The following is a 20,990-nucleotide window of genomic DNA, read 5'->3' on the forward strand; positions in this document are numbered from 1 at the left end:
CATGTAATTGTATCTCTGGGATAAATGACCAGGAGTGCAATTGCTGGGTCTTTTTGTAGTTGTGTTTAGTTTTTAAAGACACCTCCAAACTGTTTTTCAGAGTAGCTACATATAAATGTTTTCCTCTTTCTGCTTTCAAGATTTTTGTCTCTGATTTTCTACAATTTGACTACCATGTACTATCTTGGTGTGAATTTCTTTGGGTTTATCCTGTTCGGACTTCAGTCAACTGAGCTTCCTCCAACATTTTAAATATGTAAGTTTAGGTCTTTTGTCAAATTTAGTAAGTTTTTGTTTCTTCAAGTACTTTTTCAGTACTGCTCTCTCTTTGCTTTCAGGACTGCAGTGATACAAATGTTAGATGTTTTATTATAGTCCCATGGATCCCTGAGGATCTAAGTTCAGCTTTTTTCAATGTACTTTTTTCTTTCTTGTTCATATCCGGTTATTTCTATTGTCCTGTTTTCAAGTTCACTGATTCTTCTGCCTCCTTCATTTGCAGTTTTGTTGTTTTGTTTTGTTTTTTTGTTGTTGCATTTTTTTAGTTCTAAATTTTCCATTTGGTTCTTCTTTATATCTTGTATTTCTTTGATTTAACTATTTTTCATTTATTTCAGGCATGTTTGTAACTGTTTGTTAGAGCATTTTTTTGTGATACCTACTTTAATTCTAACATCTACCTACAGATAATTCTAATATCTGTCATCCAGTTCTCTGTTAGCTCTCATTTATTTATATTTTCATTCAGGTTGAGAACCCCATCCTTATTGGTATGATGAGTAATTTTAAATTGAAACATGGACATTTGGAGTATTATGTTATGAAACTCTAGATCAAGCCTGGAAGTCTAAATTCCCAACGTGGTCTCTGCTGACACTAGGGAGAAGGGCTTTCTCCTTCCTGGCAGGAGTGAAAGTCCAGGCTCCCACCCTGACTTCTCAGACACCACAGCCTGGCCAGGAGGAAAGTCTTGGCTCCCCATTCTTGGCTGCTGTGCTTGAAGAGTGGGCCTACCTTTTTTTCCATGGTGTTGACTGAACAAAAGCTATTATTGTCATATAATTTTTTGTCTTGCTAAGCTGTCCCTCTCCCGATTCTTTGGCTAGAGAGAGCAGGCATTTGTTGGGCTTTTTTGTCTGTGTCCATTGGCATTTCTGGGTTGTGGGCTTCTTTTGCTCCAAGTCTGATATATATGAGCCAAAAGGAAAATATTGAGCACTCATTCACATGTCCTTTCCTGGGTCCCAAGGTTCCTGGCCAACCTACCTCCTTTCTGTCTTTCAGATTCTTCCTATGTTTGGTACATATATAATATCCAAGGGTTTTAGTTGTACATAGTGGGGGAGTTACGGGAAAGTACATTTATTCCAAGTTCCTGGCAACAGAAGTCCAAATGATAGAATTTAAGACACTAAGGTTGCTACACTTCCAATTACTACGATTGAATCTTTCTAAATACTTACCAACAGACTTCAATTACCTCTTATCTATTAGCTTCTAAGTGAGTTTCTGTAACTTACCATCATAATTTGGTTTGTAGATTTTAAAAAAAGTATTTCAATCTGATTTAGTTATAGAGAGAAAAATATTTCCTTTCAGCTAGTAACGATATCAAGATAATACGTAATTCCCTATCAGGTGAATTAGAAGTGAACAAATCATATTAGATGTATCAAGGTGAAAAACTGAATAAAAATAAGCACAGTAAGGCTTAGCTCTTCTTTGAATGCCAAAGACTAATACAACCGGAATATTCTGGGTTTTTCAAAGTGGATAATTGTAGGCTTGCCTAGTATAATATCACTGGTAACTTTTATTATTATTCTAGCCATCTTTTAAAAAGGAACAAAATAAAATAATTGTATCTTAATTCCAGGTACTCAGATTTACTTTGACAACATAAGTCACTGTGCTCTGCTTCAGGCACCATCACGCCCCTTCACGTTGCCCAGACTGTGCTGCACCAGGCCATTTGCCCCTTCCTGAATAATAATTTACACCTTCCCAGAGCTTTTCTGAGTTCTGTTTGGAAGACGTCCTCTCTTTTCCCCTCTCAAAGTCCTTCCATCTCTTGAGGTTTATCTCCAGCGTGCCAACCTACACCTTACCCTGATAATGATTTTCCAGCTCTTGGGAGAGACAGCACTTTAATTTAGTCTTAAAGGATGAGTTAGAATTGCTCAAAGGTGCAAGGCTGAGCAGGAAGGGAGGGAGCAGGAGGTGTAGGGCATCCACATGCTCCATTGGCAGAATGGGTTAACGCGTTAAAGGACAGAGGAGGAAAACCACCTGATACATTTCAGCACACCACCTACAGCTTACTACTGGCATCAATTTTGAGAATAGGAGTGGTGGGAAATGAGGCTAGAAAGTGAGCTAAGTATAACATTAGGAAGGATTTGTATTCCATGGAAAATATTGTAATTTTTCAGTAATCGCTTAGTAGGCATTCAATGTTTTTGTTTCTCACTCTGTAGACATTCAGTTTTATTCCTTCCTTCTGATACTTATCTTAATTTACTTCAAATTATAATTATATATGTGTCCTTGCGATAAGATTGCAAATTCCTTTAGGATAGGATTGTATCTAAAACAGTAGCTCTCACCAGTGGCAATTTTTCCCCTTAAGGACATATGGCAATGTCTGCTGACATATTTGGTTGTCCCAATTGTCAACTGTCTTGATGGTAAGATGTTACTGGTTAAACATCCTCACACACAAAAATTGCTTAACCGAAAATGTCATTGATGTTGAGATTGAGAAACCCTGGCTTAGCTCATCTTTGCAGCCCAGGTAGCAATTAGCAGAGTTGCACATTATAGGAGGCATTCAGAGTTGTTAGAAATGATTTGAAACCCCTTTTCTATAGGTAAGTTTTATAAATTGCTATGAGGGAGTAAAAATTAAATTAGAAATTTATATGGTGTAGGAAAATTAGAAGATAACGGGTTTATGAATCTTGATTAATTGGAGAAACAAATTTTCATTTGTATTTAGAGGAGACCAATTTAAAAGCTAAAGTTCTCTTAATCAGCAAGCTTTTGTAATGAAATGCAGCAGGATTTACTCTTCTATCAAAGGAGCCTCCCCTGATAGTTAAAGAATGCAACGAAATACAATTAAAAGATCACTGGTAAGCAGAATGCAGTTCCTTCCCTGTGTTCTGGGAGAGTAGTGCAGTTAATAATCTAGGATCTTGTGACACCTTAATGAAAAATTTAAACTTTTTGGCCCTGAATCTCACAATTTATCAATGCTGTTTACCTACATCTTTATTCCTGAAGTAATTATACGGTAAGTAAGAATCAAAAGAAAAGTTTGTGATTTTGTTTTAAAAAAATATGCTTTATAGGTAATTCAAGTAATAAATATTTAAAACTGAAGAGACATATTATTGATAAATCTGTAACATTTAGCCATGGATGGTAAGGGCTTCATGTGGAGGAAAGGGAGAAGCTATAGACATACCCAGGGCAGTTAACCAAACCATTGCCTCTTTACCTAGCCACAGTCCTTTCCAAGTACAATGACAGAGAATCCATGGGACCAGGTCACTAAATGACTAGAGCACATTTATGTGTCCTGGTGGATAAAGATTAAGAAGTGTTAGCATAATCTATTTTTCCAGTACCCGTGAAAATGCTCAAATCACCATGTGATTTTGTTTGGTCAAATCAAAGTCTTCACTAAAACCAAATGGGAGACACTGGTTTTTAATAGTACCCTGTACTTGAAAAATAAGTCCCATAAAAACAATGATCCTGATGATTCTATTACATAAGAAAATAGTTCTTACAATTGCTATTTTATTGCCAATAGCAACATATAATTCAAAGAGAAAAATGCTGATTTGATGATTTTTTGAGGATTTTTTTTAAAAGAAAACTAACTCTGCTAATATAACATCAGCGGTATCCTTAGTTAGCTGTCTCTTATGTGTAGTGGTTCAGATGCTACATCTGGGTTTGGAGGGCAGGGGGTACACATGCCCTCTCATCTGGGATCTGAAAACAAGCCCCTGAAGAATATGTTGCATAGTCTTCTCTCCCATCCATTCCTCCCCCAACCAGGGGCACTACTTTTGTGCCAGGACAGCCCCTGATTCATCCCGTGCCAGTTTTCCTTCAGACAGAAATTACAGATTGTCTCAAATTTCTTTTAACTGGACCCACTTTGTCTCCAAATAGTTCTGTGCTCGTTAAATACCTAAGAGTGCCCTCTCTGACTTAAAATGCTCTACTCACATCTTCCAGAAGGATTCCTGTCATCTAATAAAACAACTTCATTGGGCTTATCAGGCAGGGCAGCCGTGTTTCTCAGCTTCCCAAGACCGCAGCCTTTTTTAGTGTTCCCGCCCCCACACCAAATACTGTCCTGTAGGGAGTGAAGGGGGTCTTACTATATGGTGATGGGAGAAGATATGACTTTGGATGGTGGGCACACAGAGCAATATACAGACCTTATAACATAGAAACCCATACCTGAAACCTATATGTTCATATTAACCATTGTCACCCCAATAAATTTAATAAAAAACAAAACAAATACTGGTCTGTAGGGTCAGGTCTCAGCAAGATCAATGCCTTTCTCAAATGCCGCCATGAATAATCTTCATCTCAGCTCTGAGGACATACTTTTAAAGATTTCCCCAAACTCGATTATTTGGGGTAACAATTTTTCCATTTATCAAGAAGTATATCAGTTTACTTCCTTCTAGCTGTGCTCATAATTTGACTAAATGACTATTATACTGATATGAAGGGTCACAAAATCACTCAGTCTGAGGGGATAGATATCAAAGAACTTTGCTGTGCTCCTGTGCAGCTACCAGTTTCAGTAAGTGAAGACTTGCCTGACCATAGTGACCTTTTGTGGTATGTTTCTGAAAGGACTTTGTGATGTGTATATTCTGAATTCAATGCGCTGTGATACTCATTACTGACAGGTGTCTACTGCAGGGCTCCTCTGTAACATATCATCCTAACTGTACTTGGTATACCCAGTTCCTGTTACAGGTCTAAATAAGAAGTCTTTTTACTTGTAAAGTGTTCATGCAACATGCCATGGAATCTCCTTAATATTTTTCCCTGAAAATAATTTTATGATAGTTAGTGACTAATGTAAGTAAATTAGAAGTTGATGGGCACAAATGCAAATGTTATTGCATTAATGAATGGCTATAATTCTTTTTTCTTTTCCTGCACCTAAAATAACTTGCTTTAGATCTCCTGGCAATTAGCAAATCTTACACATAATCGCAGGTCAGAGGGAAATATTTACTTATCAGGCAGGTAAGCTTCCTTGAATCAAGAATCCACATGGGTTGAGACGCAGCCTGATGGACCATTCTGGAACACCAGATCTAGTCGTAAACCACCTGCCTTTGAACAGTCGCTCCCCCAGCGAGCTCCAGGTCTGTCGCCTTTGCCTCATGTCTAAAGCGTCTTTGTTTTGTTTCAGCTGGCAGGGTTCATCTACGCCTGTTATGTTGTGAAATGTATAACTGAAGAAGAGGACAGCTGTAAGTATTAAAGCTCTATTCTGTTTCTTTCAAGTTCAAAGCCTCTTCTTTACTGCCTCCTACCTAGCCTTACTAGTTCCCAGACAATATCTCCCACACATTAGAATAGGCAATAAGCCTTTTGCATCCATAGGGCTAAAGTGTTTTCATAAAAGTGTACAGGATAGTGAAACATTGGGGAAGGATTCATTTTGAAAACATATCTCTTTCTTATTGGAAAGTACTTTTAAGATCTATTCCTCTTACAACAATTCAAGTAGGGAATATAGAGGGGAAACTGGAGGCAGAAGTGATTTTTAAACGTGGTTCACTTGACTGTTCTCTTTTTAGAAACCATTTATTAGTACTGATAGCTAATCAGTTTTACCCAAGACTATAAACCTAAACAGTCAACAATTTGCAATAGTTACTAAAACTCTCACAAAAACTGACTTCAGATTAACTTTTAAAATGTATCTTCAGAAAAGCAATTTTTTATATTTCCTTTTTGTTCCTACACTTTGATTCAAATAGCTAAAACTCTATGTCTCGGTCTCGGCATTGAGTCCTATTGCTTGACCCAGAGTTGACTCGGTGGTGCCCTCCCACAGGCCTCCGAGTGGCTCCACTGTCCTCTGCTCTTCCAAAGCTGGACGGTACAAGGTTTCACTCCTTCCGTGCCTCCGAAGGACCTGAAAGAGGAGGCCTGGAAGAAGTTCCTCCTAGTCTCTCTGAGCACTGTCATGGCTATTTACCCATGCAGCTATATTTACTCAGGGAAAATCAAAATTGGGAATCATTCTTTTTGGTTTCCAAAAATATTCATAATGATTGGGGTTTGAGACAGAGGGAAAAAAAGAGGAGAATTCACGGCTCTGTTACGGGATGATTGGAGGAACACAGAGTGCATAGTTTATATTATTTTGTGTGTGAAAGGAAATGATGGCCTTGTTGCTAAAAAGGCATTTGTAAAACACTTTTCAATGCACCAAGTGCTCTGTCAGGCTTTGGAGATTTTAAGATTCGTAAACCACAATGTTTTACCTCTAGGAATTTACCATCTGGTAGGTGAAAGCAAACGTGGACAAATAAGTATCATAAAACCCTCTAGAGCGTATAGTAGGGGGAGAGAGGCAAGGGGCCAGGAAATGCTTCATAGGGAAGGACACTCTTGAGCTCGGTCTTGGGAGATGAATAGATGAAAGATGAGTAGGGGAGCCAGCGTGTGAGTGAGAGGGTCCAGGAAAGAGGTGGAGAAGCAACAAGGCATCTCACAGCCGGTCATGGTGGGGGCAGAGAGGCCGGGTTGACGTGGCTGGATCGCATCCTGTACTAGAGATGGGTGTCCAGAGGAGATCAGGAAAGAGAGAAAAGACAGTAGAAAAATGGTATGACAGGGTGAGGAATTTGGGCTTCCTTTTGTATAGCACGATGACAAATCAATTGTATTGTATAAAAACAGAATAATGTAATCAAAATGTAATCACTTTAGAAAAATCACAGTGGTATCAGTGTGGAGGAAAGACATTGGGGGCAATGAGGCAGGTTAGGGGAAGGGAGACTAGTTAGACACCATGACAATGCCGGAGAGACAGGATGGTGAGGTCTCACTGAGAACCGTGGTGTCGATGACACATGCTGGGACAAAATGATTAATGGGCTGTGGATGGTGCTGTGTAAGGACAATGAAGGAACTGATAGGTTCCTGGGTTTCGGGTATAAGTGACTGGGTCCATGGAGATGTCACTTGAGGAAAATAGAACGGGAATGTGAAAAGTGGTTCAATTTGAACAGGTTGAGGTGAAGGTGCCTATGAATATACAAGAGAAGACATCTAGTAAGCACTTGTCTTATGCACAAAAGATGTATTCAAATTAGGAAGGGCAATAGGTTTATGGATTTTAAAATGTGCAGACTCCACAAATTATGTAAGTGCAGTCAGTTGTTACCATTCAGTGTTTTTGTGCCAAATCTTTAATGAAAGGAAAGTCTACAGGTTAAATTTGATATGAGAGTTGAGTTCCTTAGACTATAATGATTGATTTCATGTCACAGTGATGCTAGTGCATTTTTAACTTCACAAAATACTGAATACCCAGTGTCCTAGACAGATCATCAGTATCTCTCCAGAATAGTGCCTCCCAGAGGGGATCTCAGAAATGCTGATTCCATAAGATGTACTGCTCAAAAAAGATCCCAAAGCCAAACAAGTCTGACACTGAAAATTTAGAATGCATGGTTACATATTCACGTCTTTGTGACTACTGCAATAAAGAAGTATGTTCCATTTTTCTTACATTTTTCTATATTTTTGTTTTAACCATATTGCTTTGGGTGAGGTATAATGAAGCCAAGCACAGATCAAAGAGAGAAACCACAAATAGTTTTGTGGGTTTATTATACTCATAGTTTCCTGGGGAGAACACTGCATGCCACAGAGGGCCACACAGAAAGCGCCAGGAAGCACCAGGGTAGGTTGCAAGGTGGAGAGAGAGCGGAACTGTGGGCAAGCACCTTTATCGTGGTTTCTTTCCATCTAAAGAATTGAGCAAGGCAGGCTAAGCAGGTTTAGTATTAGCTAGCAAAGTTTGAAAGTGGCACCTTGTGAAATTTGTGTTCAGTGTGACTGTTAGAAAATATGGTTTGGGCTTATCTAAAGTCTCCAGATGTTTTAGGTGAGCTAGGGCTTACCTGGGATCAGCCAGTGGTCATTCTGTATATGTTAAGGCATCAATTTACAAAAATTAAAAGTGTAGTAATATCCCAAACGTCTGAAAACAGAATGCTTTTTCCTAAGAAATCTTAATATTCTAGAGAATTAGAATTCCAGAAAACACATTTTAGGAAATTCTGCCCTAGATCTAGTTTTGGCCAAAATTAAACATCTTTTGGAAGATCAGGTTTATCTTTCAAGCGTCAAATAAACCATTTTCCAAAAGACTCTAAAATAATGCTTCTGTCTTTATATGTATTAGCTCTTCCTTCATTATTACTCCAACTTCTCAAAGGCAAGTTTTAACCTTTTTGGTCTTTTTGCTCAGTGGGCAAGATATGAATTACTCGTTTATTTTTATATCCAAGTAGACTGAGGCTTACCTTAGAGTGTCAAGGGACTAAACAGCCTGCAGGAGATGCTCACTGGGGCCAGTCCTCTGTCCAGTTAGGTTCATTTACTTGTGGCCATTCGCACATAAACGGACAGTCACGAGTGTTGGGTACAATACTTTCGGTTGATATTTCCATGAATTATCACAGTTTTGGTCATTTGTCTGTATGTTCATCTCCAGACACTCCTTAGAACACATGACTTCTAATGCTCAAGGGTAAAGAAGTCTCTGTCTAATTTTTGGTGATTATGTCACAAAGGAAATTATTTTGATCCTTTAAAATATTCTGACTTGATGAAAGTCAAGCACACACACACACACACACGCTCTCAGAAAGTGCGCCCTGATGTATGGGAAAAGCTTAATGTCTGTGTAATCAGGGAAGAGCTGGATCTCTGTGTCTGTTCTCGCCTGCTGTGGATTGGTAATGAAGCATCCTGATAGGAGTGTCATGCAGGAGGAGGTGCTGGCTACCTGCTGCCTAATTAGTTGAGTTTCCATTCCTCAGAGCCCCTTAAGGAACAGAGGGCAGTTCTGTGCTGAGATAAAGGCCCAATTATGGCAAATGGAAGATTAAAGTATTCTTGGTGTCAGTATGAAGCTGACCAGCCACGTGCTCAGTTTTGACACTTCAGGCCTCAGCAGCAACTGTGGCCAGGGAGCCTCCCAGGCAGAGACCTCTGGGAGCGATGGAGAGGGGCCAGGCTCCAGGGGCACAGACTCAAACCTAGATGCCATGAAATAGCAACAAGTCAGCCTTGAACAGGAGGGAGTGAGATTGCATGTCAAATGCCTGAGAATTTTGTTTACCTTATTTCTCCTTTTAAACAGAATCTCATTTGTTTTTCTAGAGCCCAGTTTGATTAATATTTATGTGGACATTTTAATGCAAAGTTGTTGGTTTTTCCCATGAAAAAGCCTGGACCTTGAAGTTTACATCTCTTACCCTTTGGTTATCTAAGCCAGAGCCGCAGCCTGACAGGCCGGCTGGCTGTGCACACTCACAGGACAGCACTGCCATCTGCTGTGCTTCCCAGGAGATAGCAGCCACCCTGGGAGCAGAGCTGGCAAACAGGAAGGTGGGACACTTCTGTCCCCAGGTATTAGTCACCTGGGGCTGCAATAGCAAAATACAGAAACTGGGTGGCTTCACCAACACAGTTCATAAGGCTAGAAGTCCAAGATCGAGGTGCTGGCAGGTGTGGGTTCTTCTAAAGCCTGCTTCTTTGGCTTACAGATGACTGACTTCTTGCTTTGTCCTCACGTGGACTTTCTTCTCTGTGCGTACATGACTGTGGTGTCTCTTTTTCTTTTTATAAGGACACCGGACCTATTGAATTAGGGCCCCACCCTTATGGCCTCATTTTACATTAATTACCTCTTTAAAGGCCTCATCTCCAAAAACAGTAACATGGGAGGTCAGGCCTTCAGTATATAAATTGGGGGGAACACAACTCAGCTTATAACATTCCATACACACACACACACACACACACGCACACCATGTGGCTCCTGGATATTTGAAAATACCTGTGGGGCACAGGGCCAGGCTGGCTTGGCTCACAGGCCCATCAACCGCCTGTGGGTAAGGGGCCCAGGCCGCACGGCTCCGGGCCTCCTGGGCTCCGTGCGCACCACCCAGGAGTATACGGTCAGCATCTCCTGCCACGGGCCAGGGTGACCTGCCTTCAGATGAGAAGCTCCTCACCAGGAAAAAGCTTGGACCCTGCTCCGGAGGGTGCGCCTTGACACTTGAACCCTATTTGAGTGGGGCAACCATCACAGCATATTTTATATATTTGCTCATGAAAAGGAAGCCGCATGTCTTAGGGGAAAAGGCATCCTCCAGGAAAGCGGACGCCCCTTGCTGAGCTGGCTTTGTGGCTGGCTCTTCAGTGCACCGTTTGTTGCCAGCCATGCAGAGTTTTCCTTATGACCTCCAGTCTTTTCTATGCCCTCTACTTGTTCTCTTTCACAATAGTCTGTGAAAGAAATAAAATGTTCTGAGATTCCTGGTCCGATGTGCCGGTTATTATACACTATGCAGCTCTTCCCTCACCTAATCCTCAGCTCTGCACCACAGTCAGATGTCTACTTGCAGTGGTAGGACTAAGAATTTACGCCTCTGCTTCATTAGCATTGTTAGATGAAAAATATCACTAATCCATAATAGAAAAAAATCATTATTTGTTTTCTCAAATTTAATTATATTCTCTTATAAACCTTTTGCTTAATGGTTGAGCTAAAGCTAAATATCAGTCCTCTAAAAAAAAGGGGGGGGGGAGTCCATTTTTTCTAAGTAGGCACTATCTTTTCTAAAAGAGATCTGATATATTTGCAAGTGTTATTCAATGTTAAAATAATCTGGAGAAAGTTATGGAATGTCACCTTAAAAATATATTTTAGAGGACTGATTTCAGGGAAAATATTGAAAAATGAATTCTAGATGTTTAAACACATAGAGGCACACATGCAGGACCCCACCAACCAAGCACAAGTTCATAAAAACCTGTCCTGAATTCTTCAGAATCACTGGCCTTGGGATAAAAGTCACAATCGATTTATAGAATCTTTCATTTGAAAAGCAAACCACAGGAAATTATTCACTTCTCTGAGGCTAATAATTTTCTGTTATTTGTGTTTGATTTTTCTTCTAAAGCCTGCTGGCTGCGCGTCCGTGTATTGAACTCCATTCTGCATGTTTTGGTCATTTTTCCAGTTTGTCAAGATCACTGAGTTTGGGTGCAATTCTTTGAGCATAATCATGTACTCTCCTACCTGTGAGGGAAGCTGGGGGGGGGCAGGGAGGACTACTCCCCCAGTTAAAAATATTTGTTTCTTCCTGTTTATAAAGGAATGTCTGTTGACTGGAGAATGTATAGAAAATACAGATATAAAAAATAGAATGACCCCACAATTTTGAGTTGGTTCTCAGTTAACATTTTCACACATATGCCTCCTGGTCTTCCTTCCTTCCTTCCTTCCTTCCTTCCTTCCTTCCTTCCTTCCTTCCTTCCTTCCTTCCTTCCTTCCTCCCTCCCTCCCTCCCTCCCTTCCTTCCTTCCTTCCTTTCTTCCTTCCTTCCTCTGTCTACCTGGTTGTTAGGGCCACACCACACATCTGAGCTTGCTTTCTTATTATTTATAAATCACTTTACAAACATAACCCAAGGGGAAGGCAATTAGCAGTTTTAAAAAAAGGTGCCAACTTCTTGGGTGTCCGGTTGACAGGCAGAGTTATAAGGATTATGTGTCTGTTTTACTTTTCAAGTATCATCCTCAAGCAGTCAAATGAAAGGGTAGAACATTATTGTTTTATCATCTCTTTATAACATGTGTTTTGGAATTCTGAAGGTGGCTGAGTGAAATAATATTGTCCATATCTGCCAGCCTCCCTCTCAACACGAAACTTGACATTACTTCCCCATCTCCGAACAGAATCTCACATTATCAGAGCCTGGAGCCCCAAACTTTGAATGCTACGAATCTCTAGCCAGGCTCTTCAGAACCTTGGTGGGACAAGGTAGAGGGTGTCACCTTGCTCCGTCTCCAACTCCCCAAAGCACAGAGCTCTGCATTTGTTTAATTTTACAACTTTTTCTTCTGCTTAATATTTCTTTTGGACTAAGAATACTGCACGGTTTAAAATGATGGAAAACTATTGCCTATAGCTCTATTTCAGCACCTTAATTTTATAGACCCATAAAGATTAAAAGATGTGCCCATGGTCACTGAGCTTATTTGTGAACTTTTGACACCAACACAGCACATATTGACTCCTTCAGAGTTAGAGAGCACTAGGGGATGCCGCTGGGGACCACACCTCTCTTGGCCACCACTATATCCTCAGCATCTCACATATCCCCACCCTAGAGCAGGATTCAGTAAGTATCTGGGAAATCAATGGATGAACCATTCACCTCTGCACAAACATTTCCTGGACTGTATGGAAACTGCTAAGGGAATGTGACATTTCCTTAGGCCCCAGTTTACTTAAATGAATAACCAGTTAGAATAAAGCACCTTTTGTCATTTCCTAAGCAAATAAAAGGAAAAACAAAAGCATGCTGTCATATGTAAAAGACTAAATAAATATTGACCCCGAAACAATGCCTACGTGTATATATATGCCTCCTGTCAGTCACACCCAAGTTCCTGTCAGTGACATCAGCATTCCCTAACAGTGAGACCTAACGATTTTTACAGTAAGTCTCCCAAAATTAGCTCTGCTCTTTTTGCAGCCTACTGTTACATTGCTCCCTCTTGTGGTCACTGAAGAGAAAATACACTGTTACGGGCTTTCATTTTTCAATTGGGATATTCAGGTCAAAGTGGAGGCTGATTCTTCAACAGTTATTTCTTACTTTGCCCCTTTCTCACGTCTCCTCCATTGTACTACACTGCCTTTTACACACACACACGCGTTCACACATGCCCATCCGCACTATGATTATCTTTAAATAACTCTTATGTTCCCAATTCAAAAATATGAGAGAGAAATCTATTCATTGTCTATCTTTTATTGATTCAAAACAATCAGGACCCTATTCCTAACTCTAGTGCCTGTGTCACGGAATCAAGCGCAAGGCCCTTGTTTCTAAAGAATCAGTGTTGAGGTGACAATATTCAGATTAGCGAAGGAGGACCTTTAACTGGGGTGTGATAAAGGGGGTGCTTTATTCAGAACGCTCAAGGTATCTAAGAGCAGGTGAATCATATCCAAGTTTTTTAAATCAGTCTCAATTAGAAAAGAAAGCCAGAGCATGTGAATGGCTTTAACTGGGGTGTGATAAAGGGGGTGCTTTATTCAGAACGCTCAAGGTATCTAAGAGCAGGTGAATCATATCCAAGTTTTTTAAATCAGCCTCAATTAGAAAAGAAAGCCAGAGCATGTGAAGGGAAGAAGGGGCGACGTTTTCAGAAATGATTCCGAGAAAAGCCTTCCCCCTGATCATCCTGCCGCTGCTCCTGAGTCTGCGGCCCGGCCCGCCAGGCTGAGGCTCCTGTACTTGTTCCCTCACCGTCTCTGAACCCGCATTGGTAGTGACGCGAGAAAGCCAGCCGCTGGGTGGCAGGAAAACAGGGTGCTTTTAGCACCAGATGCAGAGACACGTGCTCGCAGACTCAAGCCGCTGTGTCCCTTCGTCCCCACTCGAAAGAACAAATGAGAACTGGACAAAGTGCTGGCACAGGGAACAGAACTCTGGAAGCTCTGGGGAGCGGAGATGGCTGGAAGAAGACCACACGAAGTCCGTCCTGTGATAAGAAACGATGCTGGCAGGGTGCCCACTTCATCACATCCAGTTGTGCTTTCTTTTGGGAAGTGGCAGCTAATGGAAACAGGCGGCTGGCCTTAGCTGTTTCCTTTATAACAGCAGCAGGACTAAAAACACTGCGTCTCTAAGGATGGCCACCAGGGATGTGGGACAGAAACCTGAGCATAGCAGCCTTCCAGGTGGCACTGAAGGAGCACCTAGGTGAGTGTAGGGGAACCTTCCAGCCTGTGTGACATTTAAATGAGGCTGTTCCAGCCGCCGAGAGGAGACTGGCGAGGCCTCTGCTGGGATCCGTTGGCCTTGTGTCGCAGGGAGTGAAGGGGAAACAAACTTGAAGCTCACAGGAGGTGAGGTTTGTTTAAATAATAGAAAGTAATTAGGCTGAAGACAAAAATCAGCGATGGCATTTTATAATTACAATTAATTTAAAGGTTAATTTCCTTTGGTGCTAAAATCTTATTTAAAACATTTACCAGAAAAGGAAATTAGGATGTTACTATCAAGAGGCATAGAGTGCTTCTGGGAATCCACGCCTGTTATCACTTGAAATTAGGTTAGGCCCGAAGTGGGAATTTCCATTCATTTCTGTGTAATAATAGCTGGTGGTCAGGGCTCAGAGTCAGCAGGGTTGGCTGGGGTCGGGCAGGGCAAAATTTGCATTTTTGGTTTGTTGGTTTATAGGATTAATTGCAAATGTTTCCAACAAAGGATCCTGAGCCTAGTTTATACATGAACAGTCCTGACACAAAAAGAAAATTGGATATGGATTGCTGCCGTTGTAACTAATGAAGTTGATGTTAAAGGAATTCCCAAGAGCAGAGAGGCGGAAGGAAGCACGCGGTCACACATCCATGCACCTGCCTCACTGAAATAAACTGAATGGGGCGCCAGTATTGCTGTGGGCTCCAAACCTGCCAATCCTACTCCGCTCTCCCAGGCCCCATCTTTTCTATCGCTCTGTTTTCCAGCTGGGAATTGTCACATCTCAGGTTTCAATTGCCCTATTCGCAGACCATTTCCCTGGAAACTTGACTAGGAAAATCAATGCATAATAGTAGCAACAGCCGGAGGGAATTAATTCTTCAGTCCTAATTTTCCCACTCACTGTGCCTTTGCGATCTGCTCTTTTTAAATATTTTATTAATACCATTGGTATGTAAACCAATCCCAGCAATATGGAATTGTGCAGAACCAGAGAGCTACGAACAGCATTAGCAATCACCTACTTTAATCCTCTAATTTTACAGCTGAGGAAAGGAATGCTCAAATTGACTTGCTCCAAATCAAACAGTCATTTAGAGGCAGAACTGGGAGCAGAAGTTAAGCTTCTTGATTCTAAGTATATTTTCCACGTCACTTCACTGTGACACTCTAGATAGATTCTTTCAACACCCAGTTCTCGAGAACCACTCTCGGGTAGCCTGTGGGTTGGTCCCTAAGCTGGAGGCAGGGAACCACAGAGATACTTTCTTTGCCTTCATGGTGCTTACAGTCCAGCCACAGTTCACACCGGGAATTGCACTGAAGCGTAATGAGAGGTCAGACAAGGAAAGCAGGTGGTGCGGTGGGAATGCACCCAGGGGCACCTGGTCCAGTTAAGAAGACTAGAAATTCTTCCCTGAGGAAGTGACATTTCAAACTAAAACCTAAAAGATAAAGCAGAGGGCTGTGTACAATTCAGCCAAAATAGATGTGCCTTTTTTAAACAGGACTGTATGTCTGATCTCTATTGACCAAATGTATACCATAATTCACACAGGAGTAACAAGTGTTTTTAATGAGCTCGATATAGCAAATCTAGTTTCAACTTTCCTAAATACCAATGAAAAGGTTAGAGCAACTGCTGGACACTCTCTTTCCTAAAACTGCCACTGTCCTTCTAAAAATGATTAATTTAGGCTCAGGAGCTTGGTGATTTTCCTTTCTGGAGGCTGCAAAATGATGCAAAGATTATGGTAGCAAAAAATTCAAGGCAAGAGTATTTCTCTATTGGATTATTATAGCATGCATGCTCTACTTTTATTTTCCTAATATGCATACATTAATGTGCCCACACCCAATTAGGACCGCTGCATCTAAGTGGGCTGTGCATTCTAAATATATTCTGGATGTCAGCTGAGAAACACACCCAATCGTGTCTAACTAGCTCACCTATAGCTTGTAATGACACTCTCAGTTTCAACTGAAAGGCATGTCATATATAATTGAAAGCCATTCTAACAAGCAAGGACAAAACGCTGGTGAGCCTAATCCATCCAAACAGCAGGGCACAAAAGGAGCCGGGCAACTACAGGTGCTTAGCGATTTCATCACACCCCGCTCGCTTCTCCACCTCTATCGAAAGTATTAAAGGTGTCTGGAGGCATAATTTTCTGACGCCAGCTTTACAAACTATTGACCTTCTCAGCTCTTATCCCCCTCATCGCCGCTCATGTCATCCACCCCCTTAATTTCCTTCACCGGGGAGGCCGACTTGGATCACTGTCCCTATGGAGACCAAATGGTTCTTCCCAGTCACCAGTGTGCAGATTCCCTGCCTGCCTGTGGACTCTTTTCTACCACCTTGCTCTCCCGCCGCCCTCCTGGAGAAATTCTTTTATTCTGTATTTAGGGGCTTCCCTCCACTGAAATCTTTGTTTTTCTCACACTCTGGATCTTTCTCGCCTTCGTCTAGCTCCAGGATTAGTAATGGCACCGATGCTCTCACTGGCACCCTTGGCTCCCTTTCTTCCTTTCCCCATCCATGCCTGGCGAGGCTCAGGTTCAGATCCCCACTTCTCTCCTGGGCTGCCGCGCATTGCTGGACAGAGCGACTGACACGGCTGGACGCTCTCTCCTGCTCAGCGACCCCCCTGCCCTCCGCTGCTGACAGTCCCTTCCCGCCTTCCCGCTGACTTGCCAACGGCCTGTCCCCAACCTTTCCAAGCTCCTTAAGCCTAGGACCCAAACCTGAGGAACTCAATGCTATCAAACATAAAATCTTGCCCAGCCGGCGTGGCTCAGCGGTTGAGCATCGACCTAGGATCCAGGAGATCGCAGTTTGATTCCCGGTCAGGGCACATGCCCAGGTTGCGGGCTGATCCCCAGTCGGGGGCCTGCAGGAGGCAGCCCATCAATGACTCTCTCACCGTTGATGTTTCTCTCTCTCTCTCCCTCTCCCTTCCTCTCTCTGAATCAATAAAGACATAGTTAAATATATATATAATCCTCATTTCACCCCCAGAAATTCAAAAACACTCTATCCCAGCATTTATTCTTTTGTCTCCTTGCAGCCCTGCCCAAATCTGAGAGGAACAGTTAAGCTTCCCCTCTCCAAAGTGGTCCTCCCACCAAGCACTGACCTCATCTCCTCCCGCTCATCCAGGAAGATGAGCTCTCAGTGTCATCAGTCTTGCCCACTCCACTGGATCACTCCTCTCCCCACGGGCGTGCCTAAACCTCACAGACCACAAACCAGCTGGTCCCAGTCCCTCTCTGTGTCCTTTAGGACAATCTACAAGGTGATTTTCAAAAATATTTGAAACATGGACGCTCAGATCTATGTCATTTTTAATATAAAATCTTTCCTTTTTTCTACATTATGTCACACAGGCTACTCCTGTTGCTTGTCAGACCACAGTTAACCGAGCAAGTGGGCATTTAAAGGCTTGCCATGGACCTACACCAGCCTTCCTCAGCTTCTGCTAATGACTTTTACACTTACGCCATTCCCTGAAAAACTCTAGTAAATTCTAATGCAAAGTTCTCATTCCCTCAGTAAAGAACCTAAATGTGTATTTAAAAATGAAATTCAAATAATTCTCTTTGTATAATCTCTTAAAAAAACAGATGAGATCCCAAATCTACCCATAATGTATCTTTAATATACATGCCTCTAAGTATTGCACACACATGATTCTCTCAATAACCCTATGAAATTGGATTTCTTGTATCACCCCCACCTCGTGGAGGAAGAAAGTAAGTCTCAGGTGAATTGTGACCTGCTTATGGGTAAGATGCTGGTAAGAAGTGACAGCGTGAGCTAAGCCAGGTCTTCTGACTCCAAAGCCCTCCATCTTTATGCCACTTCACAGCTGCCCTGTGATGTATCCAGCAGCGGCTTATATTATTAGAAGACTATTCGATAGCAAGATCCCGGTCTCAGCAGAAAACCAGCATGTGTCTCACCTAAGGTATCACCCTCACTGAGAACAGGCAGAAATAGAGCAAAAAGACAAAACAGTTCATCAAGTGGAACTTATATTTCAATTTTTATAAAGTTTTTTAGAACCAAAAGCTTAAAGTGATTGCTCAAACTGTTTTTAATTAAAGAAATGTTTTATTTATTATGATACCATTGTAAGGATTGCTTTTCACTTTCATTTTTTAGCATATGTAAATGTGTTACTGAGTTTAAAATATTGAAGATCTGATCCTGATACAGCTATGAGAGAAACATGGAAAATAGGACCCTAAGACCCCGAGAAAATGTATTTGCCGAACAGGGTTAGGGAGTGAAGCATCGGTAGTGATGTAGGTAATAAGTCTCACTTCATTCACTGTGTCTTCGCCTACCAGAAGCGCTCTACAGCACCACACTTCGGTGCCCTCTCAGGCAACAGCAGGATAAAGCACCCTGTTGTTAGGGTGCTGTTTTCCTAATCAGAAAAAAAATGCTCAGATTCCACTCAGGGGTGTTAGCCCAGGCCCAGCACCTCAGGCTCACACAGTAAGCTGAGTTGGCGCCACCAAGTGGGAGGAAGGAGGTTCTTCGGGGCCTATGGCTGGTTATGGCCTAAATTCCTTTTGTAGACTGGAGAGAAGTACCCTTGAAATCCTACCTGCAGAGATAATGGCTGTGCACTCTATTTTCATAGGCCCACACAAATTCTTTTATGTCTTTCTATGTGTTCTCATAAATATTTAGGCTTAGCTTTCTGTGAACTGCCTTTTAAAATTTCCCTTCATGGTCGTTTCCACCTTTGTGTCCAAAAGAGAGAATGTTGACTAGTGGCTTTGTCATTAATAATCAAGGTTCAATTTTATGTTACAACACCCCACTGCCAACAGGTATTTAAAAAGGCTGTTTTAAGTTTGCTGAACTCAATGTTCACGATTAAAAGATTTAAATAAAAGGAAAGCTCACAACAGGGAATATATTTTAGCAAAGAATACTTATTCAAAAAGCATTTTTCTCCTACCTGGTAGTTTGTAAATTCTATTGTTGTTAATGCTATTAAATCACAGTTATTAAACTGATATGGGACTTTGCTAATAAAAAATAATTGGACCTCCCTGTGCCTCCATAGATCAGATGTAAACATACCCATATTGCGGTTAGGAAAACTAAGGCAAAGCGAAAACTCTGTAGCAATTGCAAAGAAAGTTACAACTGTCCTGAGCTGTCTTCATAGGACCCAAAGCAGATTCCTCCATTGAGTCAAAGATTAAGGAAGTAAAAGTTTTATTTTCTCATCTTCTACCCAGTTGTATACCTCTGTTTAGGATGCTATTAAACTGACCAGAAAGAGAGCAGTGTTTTTTCTACCAATTCTCAGTATTTGCAACACTTGACAGCATTCATTAATAAATAATCTTCTCACCCTAGTCATTTTGATGCTAAAGGATATCCTCACCTTTTTCCTTCTACTCCTCTAGGGCAAAGAGAATCCAGTGGTGGCTTCTCCCTGTTGGTATCCAAAAAATTTCTTTAATCTCACAGGACCCAGGCAACAACCCACATTCTAGATCTTCCAATAAAAGGTCTTCTCTTTATTATTGTTCAAGGTCTTATGGAGGAAAGGGTAAAAGTATTCAGTCAAATCCCACTGGAAATGTTATCTGTATCTTCCATACTCTAACCAATTATTATTATTTTTTTACAGTTCATTCAGTAAATACATATTGAGAGTCTTCCATGAGCCAGACTATGTTCTGGGTTCTGGGGCTGTAGAAAACAGTAGTAAACTGTCCATCTCATGAAGTTACATTGTAGTGGTGGAATCAACAAATAAACAAGTAGATTTACAACATGCCAGGTGAAGATATGTTGCAATGGCAATGAAGCAAAATAAAGCTGAGTGAGGGAGAGAAATTCATGATTTATGGGGGGTAGGAAGAAATCACCTGAAACTAACATAATATTGACTGTCAACTGTAATTGAAAATTTTTTTAAAAATAACAGCAAGTCCCCAACTTGTTGTGCACCAATTACAGTTACATTTCCCTTTTTCCAAGTGTTTTCTGGACCTTGCCATTTATATGTGCCACTTATAAATTAAATACTATGTTTCCAAATGAAGCCAAACACCAACTTATTCCTGACACTCTTTTTTGTTCTGGTAAAAGCAGCACCATTCTTCTAGCCGACCAACTCCTAAGAGTCAACTTTGAATCTTGCCTTTTTCTTCCTTTCCCTCATATGAAAAACGTTGGCATGTCCTATGTTTTCTACCTCTTTCTCCATTTATCTTGTACCCATTGTCGTATTTTCTTTCTAATTCTCCTCATTCTAATTCGGGCCTTTAATAATTCCTCGTCTCTCACGCTTTCTGATAAGCATTGCAATAACAGAGACAATACGCCAAGTGGCTAGAAGAAGAGCATCTCTCCGTACCTTGAAAAACATGCTGCAATCAGAGTTGCACGAGACGGGGCTGAGAATATAAATAATTTCTGGGAGGAAGGACCGCGTAAGGCTTATATGATGTCTGCCCAAGCTATCAGGCACAGAGGAAATGAACTAAGCCTTGAAAGATGCTCGCCCTGTCACCCCTTGAAGAGACATCACAGAAATCAGAGCATATCTGTCGCTGTCACGGCAGCCAGCACCGGGGGCTTCTGCTTTGTTTATTGTTCACATCCGAATATTCTGAGCATATTAGGCTGGAGTTCGGAAGAAGATGAAGGATACGTTTTCTAGAAAGAACAGAGAAAAGATGCTGGAGACAAAATAACAAAGGGAGACGTCTACAACCAATAGAGGACCAAAGGAAGAACTCGGGAAGTTTCCTGAAATGAACATGGGAAAGGAAAAGCCTAAAGGTTTTAGGTCTAATACCAAATGTGACGCAGAACCTTTGGTAACCTTCCAGGAATGTTTTTGGAATGGGACGAGTAAAAAACAA

At 41.4% G+C, this 20,990-nt stretch overlaps 1 protein-coding gene across 2 annotated transcripts in view; it reads left to right on the forward strand.

Annotated features, from left to right (window-relative positions):
- Positions 1–20,990, forward strand: part of NKAIN2 (sodium/potassium transporting ATPase interacting 2) — a gene marked incomplete at its 3' end in the record, with an annotated part of 758,467 nt that overhangs the window by 728,404 nt on the left and 9,073 nt on the right. For both annotated transcript variants that reach the window (XM_081140145.1, XM_081140146.1), the window contains exon 5: positions 5,462–5,522. In XM_081140145.1, the coding sequence (XP_080996271.1) occupies positions 5,462–5,522 (61 nt within the window). The remainder of the gene's footprint in view (positions 1–5,461; positions 5,523–20,990) is intronic.

The sequence above is a fragment of the Miniopterus schreibersii genome, assembly GCF_964146895.1.
Source record: "Miniopterus schreibersii genome assembly, chromosome: 6".
Taxonomy (NCBI): domain Eukaryota; kingdom Metazoa; phylum Chordata; class Mammalia; order Chiroptera; family Miniopteridae; genus Miniopterus; species Miniopterus schreibersii.